Source organism: Embiotoca jacksoni, unplaced genomic scaffold, assembly GCF_022577435.1.
Source record: "Embiotoca jacksoni isolate LCO1_2020_lvr unplaced genomic scaffold, fEmbJac1.0.p SCAF_11, whole genome shotgun sequence".
Taxonomy (NCBI): Eukaryota; Metazoa; Chordata; class Actinopteri; family Embiotocidae; genus Embiotoca; species Embiotoca jacksoni.
The window spans coordinates 8,028,238-8,053,550 of NW_027185241.1; the positions used below are offsets into that span (position 1 = coordinate 8,028,238).

The 25,313-nt window shown below is 39.0% G+C and overlaps 1 protein-coding gene across 1 annotated transcript; it reads left to right on the forward strand.

Moving 5' to 3' along the window:
- Nucleotides 1-2,877: 2,877 nt before the first annotated feature.
- dgat1b (diacylglycerol O-acyltransferase 1b) lies at nt 2,878-18,803 on the forward strand. The gene is made up of 17 exons (XM_069139438.1): nt 2,878-3,222; nt 5,492-5,579; nt 6,626-6,666; nt 6,882-6,967; nt 9,902-9,954; nt 10,462-10,567; nt 14,015-14,143; nt 14,558-14,626; nt 14,756-14,859; nt 15,306-15,344; nt 15,542-15,583; nt 15,686-15,730; nt 16,143-16,255; nt 16,657-16,722; nt 16,924-17,011; nt 17,133-17,195; nt 17,795-18,803. The coding sequence occupies exons 1-17, from the start codon at nt 2,981-2,983 to the stop codon at nt 17,942-17,944; spliced, it is 1,524 nt and encodes a 507-aa protein (XP_068995539.1). The 5' UTR covers nt 2,878-2,980; the 3' UTR covers nt 17,945-18,803.
- The last annotated feature ends 6,510 nt before the right edge of the window (nt 18,804-25,313 follow it).

The window sequence follows — 25,313 nt, forward strand, 5'->3', positions numbered from 1 at the left end:
AATTGGCCTCAGTGGGTTCCCTCCTCTTCTTCCCTTTTGACAGGGTGTCTGATGCTGAGAGGATGGGCCCGCTGCCTCCAATTGTTCCCCCACATGCTCTTGTCAAAGTAAGTAAAAAATATTGTAAACAATCAGACAAACACAAAACAGTGACACAGGAAGAAAGAAAAAGAGAAACTCACCCCTTTTTCCCTCTTCCTCTGCTGGATTAGGGCCACTGGAGGTGCTGCTCCTTGTCTTCAATCGTTGTAACAGTTTTAATTTGGAGCAGAGAATATCAATATCCAGAAGCAGCTGGTCCCTTTGCTTCCTAAGCTGGTCTAGCTTCTTAACATACCGCCTCCTTGTGTCCCTGCACTCCTTATCCCACAGTCTATTAACGGAGAGATTGGCACCGCCTCATGCTGAATCTCCTCTATTAAGTCCTCATCTTGATCCAGAGTGCTTGCCATTGGTGGAAACATCTTCTCAATGGCTTGGGGTAGAAAGATGAAATTTGGACTCTACTATCCTCTGGGATAAAGGATTCCCTGGTGTACTATGGCAATACCCGATCATTAGCATTTGAAAGCAAAACCTGGCGAGTGAGCCACCTGGTAAACATAGACGTAGCGCTAAAAGTGCAGAAACTTCAAAAAATGTTATCCCTCCGAAGGGAAAGGGCTAGAGGTTCTCAACCGCATGCATCCTCAAAAAATCTAGTCTTTTTAGGGCCCCGTCCCTTTTAGGACCTCGAAAAGGCCACCAAAGGAAACACTTAGGGTGTCAAATCGGAGCGCCCGAGCCCTGTGTAAGGATTTTTTAATTGAATCGTATGCCCTGTCAAGCCAGTTTCCATAGTGAGAAAAGAGAAGGCATTGGGCCCACATGACTCATCGTTTCAACTTTCTTATTTACAAAACCCACTTAATGACTTATCAGGAGAGGCATTTTCATTCTTGTGTTTTACAATGACAAATGATTTGACTCATCAACAGATGATTAAACAGATAGTTTAGTCATGAGTTGAAGATTTGAGTTTTCACAAATTCCGGACTTTAAGTGTAAACCTCAAATAAAACACAAAACAACTGCCTGACTCACCAAAATAAACAGGATTGAAGCCTTGGACTCCCTCTGCTGGTTCATATGTCTGGCTCAGAGAGAAGGCAGTAGACTTGTTAGACTGGTGAGATGTCTCCACAGTGGAAATCACACTGCATACTCCCTATGGAAAATACAAGTTTTTAGAAAACACTCTACACAAATATCTGGATGAGCAATGTGGATTTGGTCCTAATAATCAACACCAGAACAACTTTGAATGTTTTTACAGTCACTGCAAAGAAAAGACAACTAAAAGATGGAGCCAGAGCTTAATTTATATTAATGGTCTGTGGGAAAACATGGGACAATGTAGTTTAGCTAGGAGTTTGGGAGTTGAAACAATTGGTCATAAGTTTCTTATTGATCCCTCCCCAAGGTCTCTTATCCAAACAACAGCAGACAGGCTCATTACTCTAAAAGACAACCTTAAAGACAGTTAGGACTGATAAAGCTGGATCAATGCTACTGATCAGCTCTCACCTTAGTATGGATAAGCACACAGAAGTAGAATAGACAGAAAGGGCATTCTCATTAAATCAAAACGTCTTCTACACCAAGAGTAGGCACTGCAGGGTGTGAAGTAATTATCCTGTTTTCCCCAGTCGCAGGGAAGATAGTTGAAAGAGAACAACATAAAAATTGTTATTGTGAATTAATAATCCATAAAGTTGAACTGTTAAAGTACTTTAGCCACACAATTGAAAGAGAGATTCCTCTTTAACAAGTTCATCAGTTCACTCGCTAGTGGAAGTGTGAGGCTTTAATGCTTGCACACCACAAAACCATTAATAGAGAAAAAATGGAAATGCAGTTTTTAATATACTCAACACTAGCAGGGTAAAATGTTAAGTTTGGTCTCGTTAAAGGTGGTACTGGGAAGTGCTATTTCAGAAGGGGCTGCTCACTACTTCACTGTGGCAAAAGACTTCTGGCTCATGCAGGTCTGCATTGTCAGACTGAGCTGAGAATTTATCAGCCTCGGCTGCACTACTTATTTCAACATTACCTTCAGCAGCAAATATTCAGCCTCAGCAGTCTTTACAGTGATTTAAATTGTTTACTTCATGACAAAAGTCTATTCAAAGAACAAATGCTATTTTCAGCTGATGGGGTTTGCTCATATGCAACTCAACTACTTTACACTGAATGTCAGAGGTGAATATTGTGCATTTTACATTTGTTTATCAACTTTCCAAGATTACAATTTGTTGTACCCTTTCTGTCCCGTGAAAACGTGTGCTATCTTCAAATGTGTTGATTTGAAATATTTCCAATAAACTGAAAGATTAAGTGTCTCATTATGGGTTGAGAAAAATTCTCCTACCTCTTAAACTAAATAAACTATTTTTAAACCCCCTTGGATTATCTGGAAAATAGGTTACAATGCAATAAGTATCTTAAATACTCTAACTGGCGACATTTTTCTAATAATAATTACCTACTTTTACTGAAGTTAGGTTTTAAATGCAGGACTTTTACTACAGTACAGTATTTTTACAGTTTTGTATCTGTACTTTTACTTTAGTAAGGCACCCATTATATATATATATATATATATATATATATATATATATATATATATATATATATATATATATATATACAGGCTGAAACCCAGGTAATGGCTCCTCATGGGTCTGACACACCTGTCGGTTACAGTGGGCAGAGTCAGGCTACTTTCACTCCATGTGGCGTCATGAAAACACTCCCGCCTCTGTGTGTGTACTGTACGGAAGTCTGAGTTTTGGACGGATAGTTTTGCAACCCGTTCACTTCCCTCTCGTTGGATCACTACGCCTGTGTGCTACAATAGCAACAGGCATGCCATTATCCGACGTCAGCAGTTTAAGGGGACTTCTGTAGGTTAATATTCGCTGTTTTTCCCTCTGACATCATGAGTGACTGGAACCCCGTTGGGGCCCAGACTCGCAGGAGAAGGGCGACTTTCGCAGCGGGGAAAGGTGCCAGTCTGCAGCCGATGAACGGGAGGTCTGCAGCGGAGTGTCAGAGCTCAGTGACCGCTGACTTTAGCAGCGCAGACAATGTACACAGAAAACGTGACCATTCACTGGAGACGATCCGGTCTGGCAAAAAGAGCGACAAGAAACGCAGGAATGACATGGGTGACAGACTGAGGTGAGTTGGCGCAACTTACCAAAGTGTTTGGGGGAAAGTTTGGAAGCATTTGTTTTTTTTCCCCAACAAACATCCAACGTCAGGCTGCCAGCGGCTAAAGGCTGACGTTATATCTAGCGTTACCTCAAGCTAATGTTGTTCACGTATTTAGTGTCAGTCGCTTGTTTGAATGTGTGTCACAGAGAGAGAGGTGTTTGGCACTCGGCCAGGGTCGTCTGGAGTCCTCCAGAAAAAGCCCTGTTTATTTAGTCCCCGTTCATGCCCATTCATTCATACGTTGACACCCACTTTTTAGTGCTGGTTGGCAGTGGAACAAAAAGTGTAGCACTTATCTTAGACCCCCGACACGTGGCTGTAACAGCTGAGATGAAGCCAAGAGTCCAAATGGTAGAGGTGAATTGTGGGAACAATTGCCAATTTTTTTTTTTTTTTTTTTTTTTTTTTTTTTTTTTTGTGGATGTCATATCAGGGTTGATGTAAAATGTTATAAATTAAAGCACTATATTCTTCAATAAATCATCTATGTCTCTAAAAGCTGTGTTTTTTTTTTCCTGCACCAGCTCCGTCATGTGACGTGTACAGTGACGTTGTTAGTGGCCAAAAGAACAACCAGCTAGTCGAGCTGCCTTGAGCACCAGGGGGCGCTCTAGATGCAAAACCCTGTTCTCTTCGCGGGTCCTGCAACTAGCAACGTTTCCGACGGTAAAACGGTCATCCTCAAATATGATTGCGGAGGATGATACTGATCAGAATACATATCAGTGTGTGTTGGCTGACTCAGATAGTCAACCTTATTTATTTGAACCACAGTCTGTGGCGGACGAAATGTTGCAGAGGGAGGCCGATGCTCCGACTGCATTAGCTGTGCGAGAGGATAAGGTCAGCGGGGACCATTGAGAAACTGAATCAATCTGCTGCAATGAATTTCAGCGTGGGCAGTTTTTGTTACACGTTGTCACAGACACTGACAGCAAGAGCTGTGTGTGTGTGTTGCTGCATGGAAGTTTTATTCTTTACTTGGATAAAGTTTGCTGGACACCTTCTTCAGGATACCAAAGATTAACAGGAAAAGACAACCAAATCCATTTGGGCCAAGAGGGCGACAACCATTGAGCGACTATTATTGTCACCTAACGCTGTGTTTTGGTAGTAAAGTTAGTTGGTTGCATTAGTTAGAGGTTAGTGATACATGGTAACGTTGGACAAGCGGCTTGCTCAATACGTTTTGTTTGTGTAACAATAGTTGCTAATGTTACAGAATATGGTCAGTACTAGTAGCGTCCTGATGAATAACCAGCTTCTGTCCTGTCTTGCTCACTGCAAAGTCAACTTTATTGTCAATTCACCATATGTACAAGACGTACAGAGAGATCGAAATATTGTTTCTCACAGTCCCACGGTGTGCAAAATAAAAAGATAAAACAAGAAAACTAAATATGTAACAATAAAAACAGACAACAACCACAGTGACGCTTAACACACGCATATATATATATGCTGTTAAGCAATATGAACCACAACATTTTTATGATTGGGTAGACCTTATGTTATGCAAATGAGGGTCCATAGTGGGGAAAAAGTTAAGACTTTATAGGTCAAGAGGGAGAGAGAGGAGGAAGTTCAGCATCCTGACAGCCTCATGGGCAAAACTATCATCTGACCGCTTAGTGTTTTGTCAAGTGCATGCTATGATGGTACAGACTTGGAAAATATTTGGGGGGGGGGGGGTTTGGCATCAGAAGGTCACTTTCGAAGCATGCAGGTACAAGTCGGTACAGCTGGCACAACTCCATGAGCAGGACAACTCAGAAAACCTCAGCTTTCCTATTCAATATAGCATGCAGTGAGAAATGTATTACTTTATTGATCATCAACACTGAGTAGAAATTCATATATAAGTGGTACATTTTCCCCTAATATCCCCAGGCTGGTAAGATAATATAAAAGAACTGATATAACAGTGATAAGTGGTTATGGTTCATTTTGTGCCAATAAGTGACATGAACTGAACATATCTTTTGAAAAGAAAAAAAATAATTCACCTGTAGTTTTCTCTGCTGGTTCCACAACATTTTTATGATTGGGTATACCTTGTGTTTTTGCTGGTGTTAACTTTGTTTCTACTTAGGAAATATGCAAGCTTATCTCAGTACGGCTGTAAAAATCCATTATTTGATGTGATATGGTGCTAGAGTTAAATTAAAGTAAATATATCTTAAGCTCACAATGTTCTTGATTGTTTCACCTATTTATCTGTCTATTTCTGTAGCTGTCACAAGAGTCAGGAGTCTCTACTGAGTTCAGCCAGTGGTTACAATAACTATAGAGGAATACTCAACTGGTGTGTGGTGATGCTGGTAAGACACACACAAAGAAACATATACACATGCACACTACTTTACACTGTGACTTTAGCAAACTAGATCCATTAAAAGTATTTTGCTTTATCAGATAAGGTGCTGTGCACGTTGATGTACATGCTGTAAATTATACATGTGACAAATTTTTCACCCCACTGTTTGATGTATGTCCAGTTGTCAGCAGTAGTAGGAGGTTAAAACTAATGGGTAATTAGAGAAAAATATCTGAACGGGTTTACAGTTGGGTTTTTACTGACGGTGTCAGTGTAGTAGCAGCGGCACAGGCATTACATCTGTCTTTGTTTATGATATAGCATCTATGACCGTTGTTCCAAATTTATGTTGGCTGTATTTTATTGTAAAATTAAAAAAGCGATTGCAGAGAAAGTCAGAGACAGAAATATGGTGTAAACAATGCCCGACCATTTGTAGTAAGAGTTAGAAAAAACATTTGAAATGTGAAATCTACATTTTCTCAAAATATAAAAATTCATGTAAATCATGTTCAGTAAAATAATTTCATATAATCAACATATTTATGTTAAGCCTTGCAGCTCTACCTCATCTGGACTCGGGAGAGGGGGCGTAGTGAGAGAGAAGCGAAGATGAGCTGGCGAAGTCCTCTGTTAATCCACTCTTTGAAAACAAATCACTGTGTTCATCAGAGGAGGTTTTCCTTTATTCTGATTGGACTTCTTTCCCATCCCCGGGCCCAGAGCCTTTGTGTTTGGTAATGAGATATTACAATCCATTTAGAAAGCGCATGAGTAAAGAGAAAAAGATAGAAATAATGATTGGAGGAAGAGGATGAAGAAGAGGAGAGGAAAGAGGTAGGAAAGAAGGGAGCAACAGAAAGAGAGAAAGAAAATTGTTGAGGCAGAGAGGGGTGATATGGAAGTTAATTTAATTATAAGGGACGAAATGACAATGAGAACGATGAAAGAAACTTAAGTCAGGAAGAAGGAATAAGGAATTAGGAGTTGTGCAACAACTAGAAAAAAAGCTCGACAGTTTTATCTTTAACTCTTGTTTTTTTCTTACAGGTGCTGAGTAATGCTCGCCTCTTCTTAGAAAACCTGTTAAAGTGAGTAGAGTTTAATTACAACCATTATTTCAAGAGACCTCCTGCCCTGCTTATATCCAGTGTGTCGTTATTGTTTGACAAAAACAAAATACCAAGCTCTCTCAACACAGAATGCATCTCTTCCAAGAACTCCTTAAATCAGTATTTTTATTTACACATGCAGTTTAAATCAGATTTCTCTTTTTAATCTGGCTTTTCATATTGTTGTTTGTCAGGTACGGTGTTTTGGTGGACCCTATTCAGGTTATTTCCTTGTTTCTGAATGATCCCTACAGTTGGCCCGCAGCATGCCTGGTGATTGGTAGGTAAACTTTATGTACAACAGTTCTAACAATAAACAACACCTCAAAGCAATGCTGGTTATAGATATCAATAATTCTTTTATATTCATGATTTTGTGTGTGGAAAAACATGTCAAATTTCACCTGGAAAACAATAAGTCATGAGCTGAGAGACCAGAGAAAAACATCCAGAACACTATCAGTTAATGATAGGAGACGTATGAGAGCCATTTTCTATTGAACCTAGCAAGACATTTTAGAACCATATGTGGAAATGTAAATGACTGTATGATGATAAAAAATGTTACTGCTAATTGATTATGTTACATAAAATATCTGAACTGCTTTTACAGCACTGGACATGTTTCTTTTTTTTCCATCAATAGTGTAGGTTGTGTGATCTTCCTCATTAAAGATGGGCTTTGCTTTAAGACACACAGGTGCATGGTGTGCCCAAAGTTTTTTCAGCTTTTATTTTTATGGTATATTGCAGGGAAAGTCTGCAGTGGTGCAGCTTGCAGCGTCCCTAGAGGGACAATCACCTGCCCTATATACTGCACACTAGTGCTAAGAGGGGGGGGGGGCAGCAGAGAGAGGAAGAGAGAGATGAAGAGGGGGTGTAGTGGGAGTACTTAATGGCAGAGAAAATTAAGTGAGCGAATGTGTATAGCGGGTTGGGAAGAAGGCATAAATGCAGGAATGAAAAGTGAGGCACAGGGTAGAAAGAGAAGGAGAGAGCTGAAGTGAAGTGCTGCATCAATACAGGGGAAGAGAAGAGAGGAGGAGGAGGAGGGAGAAATAGATGGAGTAAAGGCAAATGGCTGCACAGTCGATGGGTAGGAGACAGGTGAGAATGGGAGTCTGTTTACAGTAGCATGGACAGTAAAGCAGCTCATTCCCAGAGGGCATTCAGAGTCACTGCAGCAACTTGCACACACACTCCCTAGCACAAGCACCCCAACAGTGTAAATGAGCAGTCTATGCTTCATGAAGCCAACCAGCAAAGTGGGTAAAGTTTGAACGGCCAGCCTAGAAAGTTTTTGCATTTGGGAAACTGGCCTGTGAGTGACCAGTGCATTTGAACTTCATTGTGTTTCTTCCAAACTGTTTCTCAGAGGCTACTCTGTAAATACTTAATAAAAGGTTTATGTGTGTCTAACAGGTGCTAAATGGAGTCGTTTGTTCCAGCTTGATTTAGTTTGGGTTCAATAGTTGCTGTTTATCAAAGATGCTCAATAGGCCTTTTTTTTCCCAAAAGAGATAAAGCAAGTATTAGAAATAGCATATTGCGCATTTCCCGACATCGTTACTGAGTCTCAAAATGTGATGAAGACACCCACCACCACCTCCTATCCCCTTAATTTGTCCAGAGCAATACGACTTGGACCACCGTCTCAGATGATCTGTGGTCCGGTTGCTTGTCTCAGCTTTTGGCAGAAACTTGTACTGTGAACCACAGCCCTGTTGTAGAAATAGAAATATCTTTTCACTGATGCCAACCATGTAAAAACTTGAGTGCCAGAATGTTTAGAAATTACAATGTTATAATGTTTGATGATACCATATTTTGTGAATATGCCTTGCCCTTTCTTCCCTTGTGTTAAAAGCCACCTAGTTAAAGGAATTACTGTGAGGAAATTACACCTAATTGATCTCCTGGCTGTATATAATTTTTGTTGAATTTTTAGAGGTAAATTAAATAGATAACATTTTTGCTTAAATCCAGAATCTCATGTAACTATAATGATAATCTTTTCTGAAACCTGGTGAAGTGAGGCCTACTCTAACTGTTAATTATGAGTGGTTGAATACATTTTTTTTTACTTGTCCATGGTAAGCCTATTTTATAAACAGAAATGTGGTTATTGTCACATGAAAGAGTTTTGCCTGCAGGGTATTTGTTCCCTCTTGGAGTCTTTTTCTTTCTTCATAGTACCATGAATGTCATTAAATCAAAAACAAGCATGTGACTGAATCACTAAATTGATTGATCAGGAGTGTTCAAGGATAAAATTGATGACAAAATGATGAACCCCAGTAATCGAAATATCTTACAGTTTACACATGTGCTCGCTCTAGATTAGATAAATTGACATGCTAATGACTCATGGGGGTCTTAAAATGGAACAGTTGCTGCAATTATATGTCATCAGTGTTGTTCAGCCTAGTCGAGTCAGGATAATGAGGAATCTACATACCAGTGATTTGCTTAAGTTAATTCAGCACTGAGTTGACTAGCAGTTCAAACTGTCTCTACTATACGAGGGGGAAAAAAGTGTCATACATGACAACATACACACATATCAATAATAATGAGTACATTAAGGTTAAATCTGGTTACTATTTTTGGCATAAATAGCTCCCAAAATCACCTCTATTTTTCTAACAGGTGGATTGTGTATTACATTGTAAATGTGAAGCAACTGTGCTTGTTTAAAGGAAGATCCACTCATTCACTGGAGCACCTTATTTAATATGAGACTCTTTAGATACCCGTTCAGATGTTGTTGTTTTAGGTTTTTTTTGTTTTTTTTACAGCCAGTTGCTTCATAGCCTCTTTAATCTATCTAGAAAAACAGGCTTTACACGTACTTATTTGTATGACATCCATATTGCATCATTGAAGTCATGACAAGAGCAGCAGTCATTGAATATCGAGACAGATTGAAATCTAAATTTGATTGTGTGTATGTGAGTGCACGTACAGTACATGCACACACACATGAACTTTAAGGACTTAAAAACCAACATGTCTTAACTAGGACTGCTTTAAAAATGTAAAAAAAAAAAAAATGTATTCACATTTAAAAATAGTTAAATCCTGCTGATTCGCAGCCTTGTGTATGTGTTAGACAAAATCTCTTTGATTCTTCCCAGTGAAAATGCAGCAGAATAAAAATGGAACGTAACCTATTTCAGATAAACTGACATCAATCTTTCATTGTGTTTAACAGTATCCAATGTGTTCATTATGGTGGCCCTCTACACTGAAAGACAGCTGTCGAAGGTGAGTGGAGAAACGCTGGTTGCACTCAAATATGAGCAATGTGGTTTTTAACCGAACTGTTGAATTCTGAGCCCTTTTGTAATTCTCAGGAGGGATTATTTTTCTAAAACGGACTGACTAACTGGCCCTCCCCAGTTGCATCTGAAAACGTTAAATGGTAAAATGAGAAATTAGTTTCACCATCTGCATTTAGAGCATATCCAGTTCTGCTCTGTCTCTTTCAATATGAAACAACATGAGCTTTTTCAAACTTAACTAGGCCACCACAAGTTAAAATGTGACCTCTTCAAAAGCAGACTGAACAAATGCTTAAGATTGTATTTGTAGCTGCTGTATTCTTGTCAGTGTTTTAGAATTAGGTCAACAACAAAACACTAGAATTACAAATCTGCAACCATAAAAAAGGCTGTTTGTTTGATGACAGCGGTTGAAAATGGGACGACATACTGTTCTTAAGATTTGACGCAAGGACTCCTGCTGTCCTTCTGTTTCTGTCTTCCTTCCTAGGGCTCATTCAGTGAACTTGTGGGATTTCTGGTTCATTGCATTTACATGGCAAATATGCTAATATTCCCTGCAGCAGTGGTCATATTGGTCCCCTCGATGACCCCAGGTAAAAATGTTTTTCACTATTATTAAACTACTCTCTCTGCAGCATAAGATACCCGAGACAAACAGGTGACTAAAATAGTAGTACCTGTTATAAAGCCAAACTATTATCCACTCACTGGTAGTTTACCATGTAGTCGTGTATGAAATAGAAAATAATGTAAGTGTAATAAAGATTAAGAGGACATTCATATCCTTGCCCTTCAGGGAAACAGTCAACCAGTTTGATAGTGCAGTAAAAGCCATCTCTTATACAGAGTCATAATTGGAGTCGGTTAGTGGTAATGGACCAGTTGGTCATGACTGGATTGTTTCCAGCTGGCTCTAAGAAGAGAGGAGAGCAGAGGAAAGGAGGACAAAGGAAAGGAAAGGAAAGGACAAGGCAGGAGTGGAGGGGAGGCGAGGGATTGCCAAAGTGGGTGTGGTTTCCAGTACAGGGTCATCCAAGGGTCACCTTGTTCTGTCTTCATCAGTTCTGCCTGACAGAAATCATGGCTGCCTTCCACACTTTATCTAGGATGAATCGTGAATACTGAATACTACTACATGATGCACAAGTACATACAATTCCTCATGTAAATTCTTGGTCGATATTGACTTAAAACAATACAATTGCATGAAATTTGTTTTTATTGATTTGCAGTGCTTACAATGTTTTTCTCCACTAACATGGTGCTGTTTGTTTGGTAAGTAAGTGACATAAGACGTCCAGTAGCGTTCAATGCATTCAACATTTAACAGTTATTTGAAAAAAAAAAGTATTTATTTCTCTATTTGGAGTAATTAAATGGGAAAAATGTATATTTCTGATGTGATCTGATCTGACTTTTACTATTCACCCGGGATTTGCTTATATTTCGGTATGAGTAAAATCAAAGAGGGGTAGTCCAGGATTATCCATTTTTAACTTGAATGTGTAATGAACTTGAAAGTTTAAAATATTTCACTGCCAAGGTCACATTTGTCACTTAACCCACAAATGTTACACAGTAGGAGTGTTTCATATCATTAGCATGATATATTTAGCTCAGATTGTTGGCACGGCATCAGCTCTTTACTCTTGAAGCTTTAGTTAGCACACCTCTAACTTTACCTCGAACAAGAGGCGGACAGATAGTGAGTTTCCTGTGTAAGCAGAATATCATTGTTTTAATTCTCTCCTCTCCTCTCCTCTCCTCTCCTCTCCTCTCCTCTCCTCTCCTCTCCTCTCCTCTTCTCTTCTCTCTCTCTCTCTCTCTCTCTCTGTCTCTCTCTTCTCATCTGTTCTCTCACTGGGAGGTGAAGAAGTAAAGGCTTCAGTCCATCTGTCTGTCTGTTCTCGTGTCTGCACTGCTGTTCACACAGGAAGGGCAGTGACAGAGGGCAGGTGTGTGTGTGTGTGTGTGTATGTACAGATATACAGTTTGCATGTGTGTTTGTATTACTGGTATTACTCATGTTGTGGGGACATAAATCTTTTTACACAGTCACAACATGGGGACCGCATAACATAAATCAGTACATTTTAAGGAGAAGAATAGCTAAAGGTTTTTGTAATGGTTAGGATTGCCCAAGTATGGTGTCATGGGTGGGGTAAGTCTCCAGGAAATTACCCTAAGTGGTGAAATGCAACTGTGTTTGAGTGTGCAAACGGAGCAATTGCTTTTACTGGACTGTGTTTGTGTGGCTGTGTTTGATTGTGTGCACATGTCAATAAAGAATCAAGTCAGTGCGTCTAATGTATATTCACAGTAATTAGACAAGAGATAGAGATTATGGGTAATATATTATGCAGTGGAATACAATACAAACTCGATGCACTGTTATTTAACACAGTTTTAATGTAAAATAATGATCAGGATAAGATCATGTTTGGAAATCAGATTTACTGAAACCAAAAACAAATAATCAGTCAGACAATCTGGGGTGTGAAGTGGTGCAAATTTGGTGTGTTTTGCAAGACACGCTCTAGCACTGTACCTTAGCGTACCTAAAGGTATTAAGTCTTTCTTTGCTTTATGTAGTGGAGTAAAGTGACAGCAGTCTTAGAGGCAGGTTTTGCAACTCTGACAAAGAGAAACACATACTTGTCTAGCTGTTTTCATGGAGGTATTCAAATTATTTTAGTGTCCTTTTAATATCCAAGGTCACTTCCTTGATTTAAACTTACTTTATTATCTACATTGCACACAGCCCAAGGAAAAATGTGTTGCCTTGGAATCTGAGGTAAATACACTAACTATTGTGTTACCTGAATTAGGAACTAGTGAAAGAAAATGCACATAAATGATCAGCTTTCCTCTTCATACATGTAATTTGTGAGTTCATACACTCCCACTCTTTGCCATTCCAGAGTCTGCTCTCAGAAGAAAAGACAAAAGTATGATGGTTGACAATTTCAAATTCATGATTTTGGTGGGAAAATGAATAATGCCTGGCTCCTCTGGCATGATTTCCACATAAACTTCACCTTTTTGTGTGTTTCTATGATCACAATCTACAGTAGCTGTCTTGGAGACAATCTAGCAGTTTAGAAGCCACACCGAGCCAGAGTGACAGATGGTTGATGGATAAGATCTGCTGTGGTTTGATGCCAGGTGTGCTGACCTCCTCCTCACCCTTTTGGCACAACAGGCAGATTTTATTTGTGTGTTTGTGCACGTGTGCAGTGTTTATGCACATGTACTGTATGTATGTGTATTTGTGTGGTTGCTGTGCCTTCTTTGTTTGGTGTGATCCTTTTTTATCAGGCATATGGTGACTATTGATAAAGCCCTGGTAGACAAACTGCTCAGCTGGTGTGTGTGTGTGTGTGTGTGTGTGTGTGTGTGTGTGTGTGTGTGTGTGTGTGTGTGTGTGTGTGTGTGTGTGTGTGTGTGTGTGTGTGTGTGTGTGTGTGTGTCATAGTCATAGTTTTCAAAATATATCTCCCTTCAAATCAGTTTTCCCTGATTGGCTAGTAAACACAAACACTGCCACAGTTTTAGGAATGTGCAAACAACCACACTGGTAAACAAAATGGTGACTATGTAATAATATCCTTGGCATAGTTTGACTGCTTTCATACTCAGAGTTAAGATGATTTGTTTTGCTGGACTTGTATAGCTGTTTGCTCAAGATCAAATGACCGCCTCTGGTTCTGACTCCCTCCCTCTTCTCTCTCTTACACTCCTTTCAGTCCCCTTCTCTCTCTCTCTCTCTCTCTCTCTCTCTCTCTCTCTCTCTCTCTCTCTCCTCTCTCTCTCTCTCTCTCTCTCTCTCTCTCTCCAACCTCTATCACACCTTCTGCTCACTTTCTCTTCCTCTTCTCCTCTTCCCCTTTACTGGCTTCCCCGGATTTCTCCCTCTTATCTGTTGTTCTCATCCTGTCACACTTCTCAACCCTACGTCAGTTCATTGCATGTTCTTGCACAACAGCTTCATCAACATGACGGAGTTAACCATCGCCTTGTTTTCTCTCTCTCTCTGTCAGCTGGCGGTGTATTCGTTCTTGGTACTTACACCATTCTCTTCCTAAAGCTCTACTCCTATAAGGATGTCAACTTGTGGTGCAGGGAATTAAGCACTGTCAAGGCCAAGAAACTGGCCAGGTCACTGTCATGTAAGTCACACGTACACATCCCTACATTATATAGGCTTGACAGGAATCGCATTCATATGATAAGCAATTTATGGCAAATTATATTTAGTTTCTCTGTATTCTTTTGATCATTGTGAATCTGCCTAAGCAGATCTTTCAGTGCATTGCTCATGTTATTACAATGACATCTACTGGCAGACTTTTGACACTGCAGCCCTTAGATCAAATGTAAGCGGCACTGTGCAGCTGACAGAAAATGTCTCAGTGCTGTATGCAAATTTCAATATGTAACAAAAATTGTCGTTTATCGACATCCAAACTTGATTGTATTTTTTTTCTGTATTTGTATGCAATAAAAAAAAAACAATATTTACACAAACAGTATATTTGCAATGTCATGATGTTGATCATTTGTGTTGGCGATATCTGCCACAGGTCCATCAGCACAGCACCTTAATGGAGGCGACCACAAGGTGTGTTATCCTGGCAACCTCACCATCAGAGGTATTCAACGAATTTTACTATTGTTTCCTTGGAACTGATTTGATCGTGTTTCTGTCATGTAACACTGCCTCTTATTTTGTCACCTGTTCCTACTAACTTCCACATTGACCTCCTCTCCATCTTCTGTAGATATTTACTACTTTGTCTTTGCTCCGACTCTGTGTTACGAGCTCAACTTCCCTCGCTCTCCTAAAATTCGCATGAGTTTCCTGCTGAGGAGACTATTTGAGATGGTGAGGAAATATTTCATGTCAGCATTAGCCAGTAAACAAAAATTCCTTTACTGTAGATGTGTTGGCAAACAAACAAACCAAAATTACTGCAAGAGATTGTGATCAAGGTGATGGATTTATTGTAAAGTAATTTTGCTTATTTAAGAAAAGAAAACTGTGTGTTATTTTGGCAGTTTTGGCCATCATTCATGGTGATTATGATATCATTTACCCACCAATTTAATAAAATGACTGAGATCTGGGCACCTCGTGTCAACAAAAAGATACGTCCCAAATAGTATAATAAAACTGGGTGTCTCCATTAAGTTCTATAAAAAAAAATTCAAAAAGAATCTCTGTTTACTATTTAATTCACTCCCCATATTCTCTGTTGATATGTAATAATGATGATTTTATATCTTTGAAATCATGTCACTTACTCTGTAAATTTGTTTCTTTCTCCTCAGCTGTTCTTCATCCAGCTGTTGGTTGGTCTCACTCAACAGGTACAATCTGATCATGTAAACCAAAACTAATGTAAAAGGTTGTTTTATATAATCATTTGTATCAATACTAAAATCTAACTACACTGTATTTGGGTCCTTTAAACAGGACTACAAAATTTTAATTTATAATGTAATTATTACGTTACAGCACATGTCTGTAAGTGTCCTAACACTGCTTTTTCTTCTCTCTTTATCAGTGGATGATTCCCATCATTCGAAGCTCCATGAAACCACTGGAAGTAAGGAAGGCAAACTGACACAGAAAATCATACTGCAACTGTAAAGTGCTATTGTGGATTTGTTCATAGGTCCCCTCCTCTCCCCTCCTCTCTCTCCTTTAGGACATGGATCTGTCCAGGATGACTGAGAGACTTCTTCAATTAGCTGTGAGTTAACAGCTAACAGTGAAACCTATTTCACTAGCTTTTATGCTTGCTGGGAGTTGATGAACATTACTCATTACTATGGCATGAAACAGCATAACAAAGAAATCATTACAAACGACAACTGCAGTGTTCATAATGACAGCAAAAAAAGTTGATGAGTTTGATTTCCACTCGAATTACAAGTATTTTGGACTTGTAGTATACTGTATAGCAACTGTTCATTTACAAAGGGAGATCATGTTAAGACTGCAACACTGGCACACAATCACTATTACAACAAATAAAAGTCCCAATTACCTTTATTAGCATTTGTTGCATTTGACTGTGGAAGCACACTATTTTCAACAGCAGAGGTGGTTGTAAGTTTGGTCTCCACAATGAATTTTTATTCGTCTTCAATTTGTCTCTCCAGGTTCCTAATCACTTGCTGTGGCTGATGTTTTTCTACTGTTTCTTCCACTCATCTATGAATTTCACAGCTGAGCTGCTGTGTTTTGGAGACAGACAGTTTTACAAGGACTGGTGGTGAGTTTGAGTGTGTTGGTGTCTGTATTGTTTATAAATTTTACAGGGTGTGGTGGACTGTCTGTACAGGTCAGAGTCATTGAATGTATTGGCATTTGCATGTGCATGGGAAGTTTTCTTTGCGAGTTTGGAAAGTCTCGTTTTATTGTGTTTATTTGTAAAAGTTGCCTTTTGTAGAGTTAAAGTAAATTTTGTGGATGCATTAATTTGTGTATTGCTGATATTACTAAAACAGTTTCACTCATTGTACCGAGGGATAAATACTATTATTTCCTCCTTTCCTGCATCGCAATAACGATTTACAGCCTTTACAATGTTAATCGATATTGATGAAACTGTATTAAATCCCTTATTTAGAGCCTGTAATGCTTCAATGCTGTATTCGCTGACTCTTCTTTCAGGAATTCTGAAACGGTGACATATTTCTGGCAGAACTGGAACATCCCTGTGCACAAGTGGTGTCTACGGTAAATTATTCGCACACTAAGACATTAAAGAGAAGCATTGGAATGTCTGTTAAGAGCGACTGGAAGCCACAAAATATTCCTAGTCTGTCAAAACACACAAAGCCAAATAAAAAAAAAATCTTTAATATTTTTCTGTGTCTTTCCAACAGTTCACCCATGTATCCACCTATTTTAACATATCTTCTTCTGTCTGTCTTGCAGCCACTTTTACAAGCCGCTGCTGAGGAAAGGATTCAGTAAAATAGTCAGCCAATCAGCTGTCTTCTTCCTGTCAGCTTTCTTTCATGAGGTAAGAAGCAAAACCAGAACATGCTGTACTTAGTTGTTGTGATGTATGATGCAGATGGTGAAATATAGTTTAACGAAAACACAACTAAAACAACTTGTTTCCCTGTCTGTTTCTGCATCAGTACTTAGTGAGTGTTCCTCTCAGGATGTTCAGGCTTTGGGCTTTCATGGGCATGATGGCACAGGTAAGAACTAACACATAACACTGATGATACTTACTGCTGCGGTCGACACAAACCGTACAATGTGCTGATATTTTGAACATATACTGTATATTTTCATTAAAACTGTATAATTTGCATTGTAATCTGGGTAAAAAAAAGAAAATTCACTCTTAGTGTTTTAAAAGGTTAAATAAAAAAATGTGTGTACCGTATGTTGGATGGCGATAGTGTGACATATACTAATTTGTGTAGCCCAGTAATACAACAAGTCAACACAAAGACAAGTTGATGTTCCTTGTGACTTCTGTGAGACATTTTAAAAGGAGTTGTCAGTGTTTGGGCTTTGCTCCAGTATCATTAACTTAACGAGTCCCCTTATTAACAAAGCATTTGGTATTTGATGTATTATAGCTAATCGGCTCAGACAATAGACAATTTAAATGCCTCTTGATGTCTGCTGTCTTTGTAGGTTTGATATTCATTAAAATGTGCTGAGTCATAAAACACAGACAACAAGAATCAGAAAAAAATATACACACCAAATGTGAGATTGTAATTAGTCATTAAAAACACAATCACCCACCACGGTTATTTAATTACATTTTTTATTGACTATTCAGCTTCCATTAGCCTGGTTTGTTGGCCGCTTCCTGCGCGGTACCTACGGCAATGCTGCGGTGTGGATGTCCCTCATCATTGGTCAGCCATTCGCTGTCCTCATGTACGTCCATGACTATTACGTCTTGAACTACAGACAGGAGGTTGACTAATGCACACGCACGCATGCACGCACGCACGCACAAACACAAACAACTTATGGCATGTGTTTCCACTCTTTCATTTTACAAACAAACACACACACACACATGTAAATAGCACCAGTCTGCTAGTAACAGATGTCGTCCACTATATGTCAGGATGAGATCAGCTGAGTTATAATTATCATGTTTACTTCAGACACATTGATGATTGTGTATTTCTGCTGGGAAAGCTAAGAATACTTTACATAGGAAAAATCTGAAATCGGAAAATGTCAATCTTGAAACAATACTGTAATTTAGAGAAGATGATATACAGTAGTAATGCAGCTTAATACTCAGGGGATTTTTTTATTCCAGTGTCTTGTAAAAACCTCCGATGGTCAATTTGGGCTTAAGTTTTATATGAATGGTTGTATTTGGTGCTGTAAGAACAATATCATGCAAGATTTTGGGAACTCTCTTGTTCGCCGTAGAGGTTTAACTCATCTTTACCTAAGTGCATGGACAGTACGATCACTTTGGCCGAATTTTATCATGTTTATTTGATAATCTGATTCAAGTGAGAAGTAATGATAGAGATTCATGATCCTTCCCATCTGTGAGCCAAAGGGGCCTTAATCTGTCAGCTGTTACTGGGAGAAGGAGCATCGCTCGAGGAAATTAATGTATGCTGGTACAATTTCATTAATGTAAAAGCTGTATTTTTTTTAAGCGTGATTAACACTTATAAAGAGGGCAGCATTACCGCATGTGTACGTATTTTTTTTTTTTTTTTTACCTCAATTGCCATTGCAATGATATCCAATTTTTATGCATTGATTTGTTATTTTGAATCAGAAACAAATAAACTGTATGCCAAATCCCTGAATTACTATGTTTTTGCCATGTTTTTATTTCAGTGGACCAGTGACAAGTAACAATGTCTTATGATATGTCTATATTCAATGTGTGTCTGGAAATTAACATGTGAAGAGATTTCTTTTGGCTTCAATTTAAGTATTGTTATGAAATGTGGGTTGTTTTGTGCCAGTATTTCAGTGTTTTTAATGGGAGTGAACATGACCTTTCTAATTTTGATTTGATCAAAGTAAATAAAGATTACAAGCAAAAGTTCTGACCTGTGTAAAGCAGAGGATTTGGTGCTGAAATGGAAAAACGGAGAGCCAAAGAGAAAGCAAGATTTTCATAGCTTTCAAATACTGCAGTATTCTCAAAGCTGTTCGCAACTCATATAGACGCACAAGGTACCTTAAGGGTTACAACAAAAAAACACGTAAATAGGATTAAGAAAGATCCTGGTTTGGGTCAAAAATAATTACTTTCATGTAAGTATCATTTTATACTGAAAGAAATGTGCTTGACTCATGCATATTTGTCATGGATTCAAACACTTGTCTCCCCACCCACCCCCTGCCTTCACAGACTTCTCCTCTTTGTCGCATGACCCTTTTCAATCCGGCTCCTCATGGACATAAGACACATGCCCCTGATACCAACGGCTTTGACAAAACAGCCTTATTTGATGTCCTGGGTGTAGGAACAGACTCAGTTCTCATACACTTCTGTATTTAGTCATAGACGTTCTCCATGAGCCATGTTCAATGAGTTAAAGACATCATTACTGAGTAGTATTCATCATGATTAGGCAACCCACAGGGTTAAATATCAAATTTATGAAAGTGACAAACATAATTTTACCACTTTGCAACATATTCAAAACCATGTCACATTCTCTCTCTTAATATATCTATGTGTGCTTCTGTGTGTGCCTGTGTATGTGTGTGTGCACTTGTAGATTTGTCATCCAGACGTGCGAGTACAGGGCTGTGAACCTGTATTTTGTCAGGTTGACAGAGAATTAAACAGCAAGTCTGAGGCAAATCACAAAGTTTCTGCATGTACGTGTTCTGTGAGTGTGACATCTGGTTAAACAATCGTCACTGGGGATTACTGTGTAGTGTAGATGTGACAGGCGACATGACTTTGGTGCATATACACGATGTGATACAGAGAATCACCTCATTTTCCCAATTTTCTCATGTTTTTAAATAAATTCCAAAAAAGGACTTGATCTGCTACTTGTGTTCAGGGTGTAAGGCTGGTTTGGGACTCTTCTTAAAGTGCTCACGTAGGGACCAGTGGACAGAAGTGGCCGCTAATTATCCAGATTTCGGAAATGCTGACCTACTGACAGAGCACTCTCTCAAAAATCATACAAAGTAAGGGTTTTCCAGGGGTCATTAGTCTCACTCCGTTATGCATAAATACTCTGAAGTGGTGGGTAATGGTTTGCAAGAGGGTTGTGAGCGAGGCGTGTCACATTTTCCACTTGCATATTAACAAGAGGAATACAGTACATGTAGTTATTTGTCCAGGCAATCAATTTCTCACATCTCCCCTCCTAATTCCCATCAAAGTGAGGAAACCAGCCGTCAGCGCCAAAAGTGAGCTTTTGCTGCAAAACAGCCATAATCCCCTCCATCCATCCCCCTCTCATTCCTGACAAACAAACCCTCAGAGGACGGGGGGAGTGGAGCAAAAAGTGCAGAAACCTTGTCGCCTGTCATCAATATTCACACTGACATAAACAAAGCCTTCTAGCTTTCCTGGTTGGACTGAGGCACACATTGATGAACCTTCTCTATACCTGTAAATACACACTCACAAACACAGGTCATACAGCATAATTGTCCATCTTCTATACCTGCCACATACAGACACATACAATACTCACTCTATCTTTTTCTCCTCCCCCATCTCTCTGCTCTTCTTTTTTTCCTGTTCCCATCCCGCAACTTGTCTTTGTGCTCGTCCTCGGTAACAAGTTGATCCATGGGTCTTCTGACATCCGTTATTCCGGATCTTTCCAAGGAACACTGACAAGATGTGAGTGATGATAATCCTCTATACAGGAAACATGGGACACAAACCTGTCTCATCGTGCAAGATGGAGGACTGGACCAGGAACTAGTTATAAAGAGACAGTCTGAGCCTCATATTTGAATACTTTTAGTCATGCATGTGTGTATTTAGATTCATATATTTAGGTTATGCACAAAACCTTTTCAATAAAATCTATGAGAGCAGTTTAAATGAGACATGTATGCCAATAAGTTAGCATTCATCAAGTTTGATTTACAGGATTGCACTTGATTAATACCCAGATTTTTTTCTGTACATTTTGTACAGTTGGATATGTTCTGCCTGTCATCACATTTACTCCGATAGAGTCATTAGAACCACATAATATGAACACCTGCTGCTAGCATGTTAATTTGGTTTAATGTAATGTATCTAACTCACACACACTTCCTGAACATTATTGTTCACACATTTTCTGAAAAAGTGTATAGACAGAATGAAAAAGTTAAATTTCTGCATTTATTTCTGTTCTGTCTAATCATTTGTGTCCTTCCTCTAAAATCCATCCTTTAGCTATATCCACTTCACCCTACATAGGCTCCCAGGGACCTGTAGCTGATCCCAGCTGATTCAGGGCAAAAGGCGGGGTGCACCGTAAATAGGTCATCAGTCCGTCACAGGGCCAACACAGAAAGAAAGGAAAGCATCCACGCTTCCTCCTCCTTCTAGCATCCACAAGGTAAATGCATCAGTGCTAACATAATATTTTCCATTATTTTCAATGTCCTTAATAGTCGGGATCAATCTCTGATTTCCCATCATTCAAATCTGTCAGTGGAGTTTTAATGTAACTGGCTAAAACAAATTTCATCATATTGAGAGACAATTACCCCCATTGAGATGTCTCTGTTTATTCCACTTTAAGAGAAACAAGTGTCAGAATGAAAAGAACATCAGATCACTCGTTATGCTTAATGTGTTTTGTAGTTTGCACTCAGCAGAGAGAGATGAAAAGGTCTGTTCAGGATCAAGATTTTTTGTTTAGATTGTATTTTTAATAAATCACCATGGGAGTAGTAACAACAGCGCATTCGAGTTGCATTATATTTGATCTCAAACCATTTTATGACTCCGTGCCAGGGACAGCTGAGGACATTATATTTTTGGGTTGTCTGTCATATGTCGTACATCAGGGAACATTGGGGGTCTAAGGTCACTCTGACCTCACATCTATCCCATTCAATAGATGTGCATGAAATACCCAAGCTGAACTTTAAGCCCAGCAAGTCCTAGGAAACCCTTGCAAGTTTGAAAAAATATTGAGATTTTAACAGAGAAAAATCAAAATGAATATTTCTTGAAAGTTAACCTTTTTTCCATATCAAAGTTTTTGGGCGAGCTGGACTGTATAGATAAAACTGACTTTAGTTTCCACAGTATTTTTCAAAGGTCTCTTTTAGGTTAAACACTAATGAGACAAGTTATTATAAAGAATGTGAATGAAAAAAAAAAGGATACACTGTAAAGATGTCATAACAACATTTCATGAGAGAACATGCAGTATATTCATCATTTGTGTTTTACAGTGCTCCTTTTAGACTTTATACATGGCTGTATTTAATGGTTTGGAGAAAGAGTTTTTGGACCTATACACTATATCACATAGTTAACATCTGAAATGTTGTGTGCTGGAGTGTATGGGGTGTGTACATATTTGTGCATGTGTGCTCTAAAATTGGTATGTGTGTGTGTGCGTAGTGTACATGGGCAGACGTGCATGTCCTAGCAGAATGTAAACACACACTAAGACTTCCTGTCTGTGGACCAAAATGAGGGGAGATTTCGAGTGTGAGGGAGGGATGTAGAAAGAACGTCATTGAATAAAGAGAAAGACCAAAAAATAATGTTAAAAGGAGGAGAAAGAGAAGAGGAGAAGAATAAGAAAGATACATCGAAACGGATGAGACTCATAACAATGGATGGAGACAGAAAACTACACTGAGAAACAGAAGACAGGCTGACATAGTGACAGAAATGACAAGGATATCTCCTGATGCACAGATTTGAAGAAGAGTGCTGGTTTTACAGCCTGCTGGGATGACTCGCGAACCAGAGCAGAGAGACATGACTGACACACTGAAAAGAGAAATGAAATTCTACCTGAAAAGCTGAACTGCTCAAAACAGAAGAGTGACTGACGTAAAAGTGGCCGTTCACAGATGATAAAGGGGTGCACAGTTTACTGCAAGTGGAAGCACCCTTGGACATCGATGAATCATTTTAGGATTTGGACATTCCAGCTTCATCAGACACAGATTTGATGAGTCCAGACTGGTCTCCTTTTTCTCAACGGGTAAGTTGTCATCAAAAGTGGATAAACCTATTGTAAGATATTGTTTTTAAAAGGGAGGAAGTGGAAATCAGGTCTCAGTTATATTTAATCCAAGAAACCAGACTAATCGCAACTTTCAAGTACACATGTAATGTCAAAGTCACTAAAACGGGCAGAAATGGTTCAGATCACTTAATTATTTATTTAATGTTTATTTATAGCACTTGTTAAAACAGTGGTGCCTCAAGTACCTCAAAATAATAATAAAAGTACATAAAACCCACCAAGTCATTCAGAGGCCAAAACATTACATACACATAATTTTTACATTCAATAAACTGATTAAGGAAGAAAAATGATCTACTGATATTTTCCTTTCCCAAAGTTAATCAAGTTATTGGCGTATTAAGAAGAGTTTTTTTTGAAGAAGTTGCATGTTTGTGATATGTTAGGAAGCATGGAAAGAACCCTGCAAGCTTTTATTGAAGGAAAAAATACAAGCATCTCCAAAATTAGAGTTACAGCAGCAACAAAATGTTGTTTGCCTCAAGGGGTCCTCTACAGCTATAATTTGATGCGGGACAGCGTGAGATCTGCACACCACTATTCTACCCTGTCTCTCTTTTCTGTGTATTTTTGTCTTTCGGACGGTCCTTAGCGCACACACACATACACACATGCACACGGACTTACACGCACGCACGCACACACACACACACATACACACACATAAATAGGACTCCCACGCTGCTGGAATTTATTTGGACAATGTTATTTGTGATTTGCCTCTGGGCCCTCTGTTATTCTCTCAGTATCACTTTACAGTTATTGCATCACCTCTCTCTTTGATGTTGGAGGAAGAACAGCAAAAGTGGGATAGAAACAATGATGCATTAGATTATATCTGGGCTGACTCAAATTAGAGGTGCCGTAAACCTGTATTCCATTGTTTCATGTACTGTTTTAGAAAGTATTCAGACACACTTTGACATATAAAGGATGTTATTCATACTACATTTCAAATGAATACAATTTGTATTTGTTCCAAAAATCTACACTCCATAACCCATAATGACAAAGTGAAAACATGACATTTCTCATACAAAAGCACTCAGACTCTTAAATCATCACTTTGTTGAATCACCTTTGGAAACAGATATATTTTCAAGTATCCTTTAGCCGGTCTCTACAAACTTTGCATTCCTGAATTTGGGTAGTTTATTTCATTCTTTCTCGCAGAACATCTGAAGCTCCTTATGATTGGATAGGAAGCTTCTGTGAACTGTCATCTTCAGGTCTGTCCAGAGTTTAGGCACTGGCCTGGCCACTTGAGGTTAGACAAAGACTGAAGTCCTGAAGCTACCCCAACATTGTCCTGGCTGTATGCTTTTGGTTCTCAGATAACTTGTACTCTGGAGAAGGTTTTCTTCAAGGACCTCTCTATATTAGGCCAAATTCATTCTTCCCTTTGTTGTGGCCAGTTTTTTTTGTCCTTGCTGCTCAGAAGCACCTCCATAGTATGATGCTGCCACCACCATGATTTACCATAGTATCAGTTGGTGATGAGAAATGCCTTGAGCTATCAGCGTTTGTTAAGTAGACAAATAAGATCATTTTTACCTTGTAACAGAACAAGAGGAAAGTTACGGAGCCATCAAATTTTTCAAATTCAATTCATCGTGGAAGGGACACAACTGTCTATGAAATTTCATGATCAATACCTCCAATAGTTGTGATGACATTTCATTCAAAACCATTAATGTCAACTGCTTTAGGGTTGATCCTTTGGGGGACCCTACATGATTCCATCTTAATCCAATCACTCGTTGTTCAGATAGTTTTCTCTGGACCACCATTGCCATTCATAGATCGATTAGGTGTGTTGGGGCTTAACATTTATGTTCCAACAACTGGTTCACAACCGTTCACTGAAAAGTGCTGTTATGTATGGCAGAATGCCACTGCCATTTGTTTTTGTCAACAGAAGAGGCAGTTTAACACCCAGTTTCCCCAGAGCAACTCTCATAACACTTGTTAGCGGTGTTAATGATTATGAACTTCCTCCAATAAGCTGACTAATATCAGGGGATGTTGCTGTGGAAAAACTCCATTTATTTCCTTAATGTTCTGTGGCTGGATTGGTCTTGTTCATGATGAATCACATTATTCATGGCTCACCCTCAG

Coding starts and splice junctions, on each gene's coding strand:
- dgat1b (XM_069139438.1), top strand. CDS start 2,981: ATGAGTGACTGGAACCCCGTTGGGGCCCAGACTCGCAGGAGAAGGGCG. Junction 10,568..14,014: donor GGTCCCCTCGATGACCCCAG/GTAAAAATGTTT, acceptor TCTCTCTGTCAG/CTGGCGGTGTATTCGTTCTT. Junction 15,731..16,142: donor AGAGACTTCTTCAATTAGCT/GTGAGTTAACAG, acceptor TTGTCTCTCCAG/GTTCCTAATCACTTGCTGTG.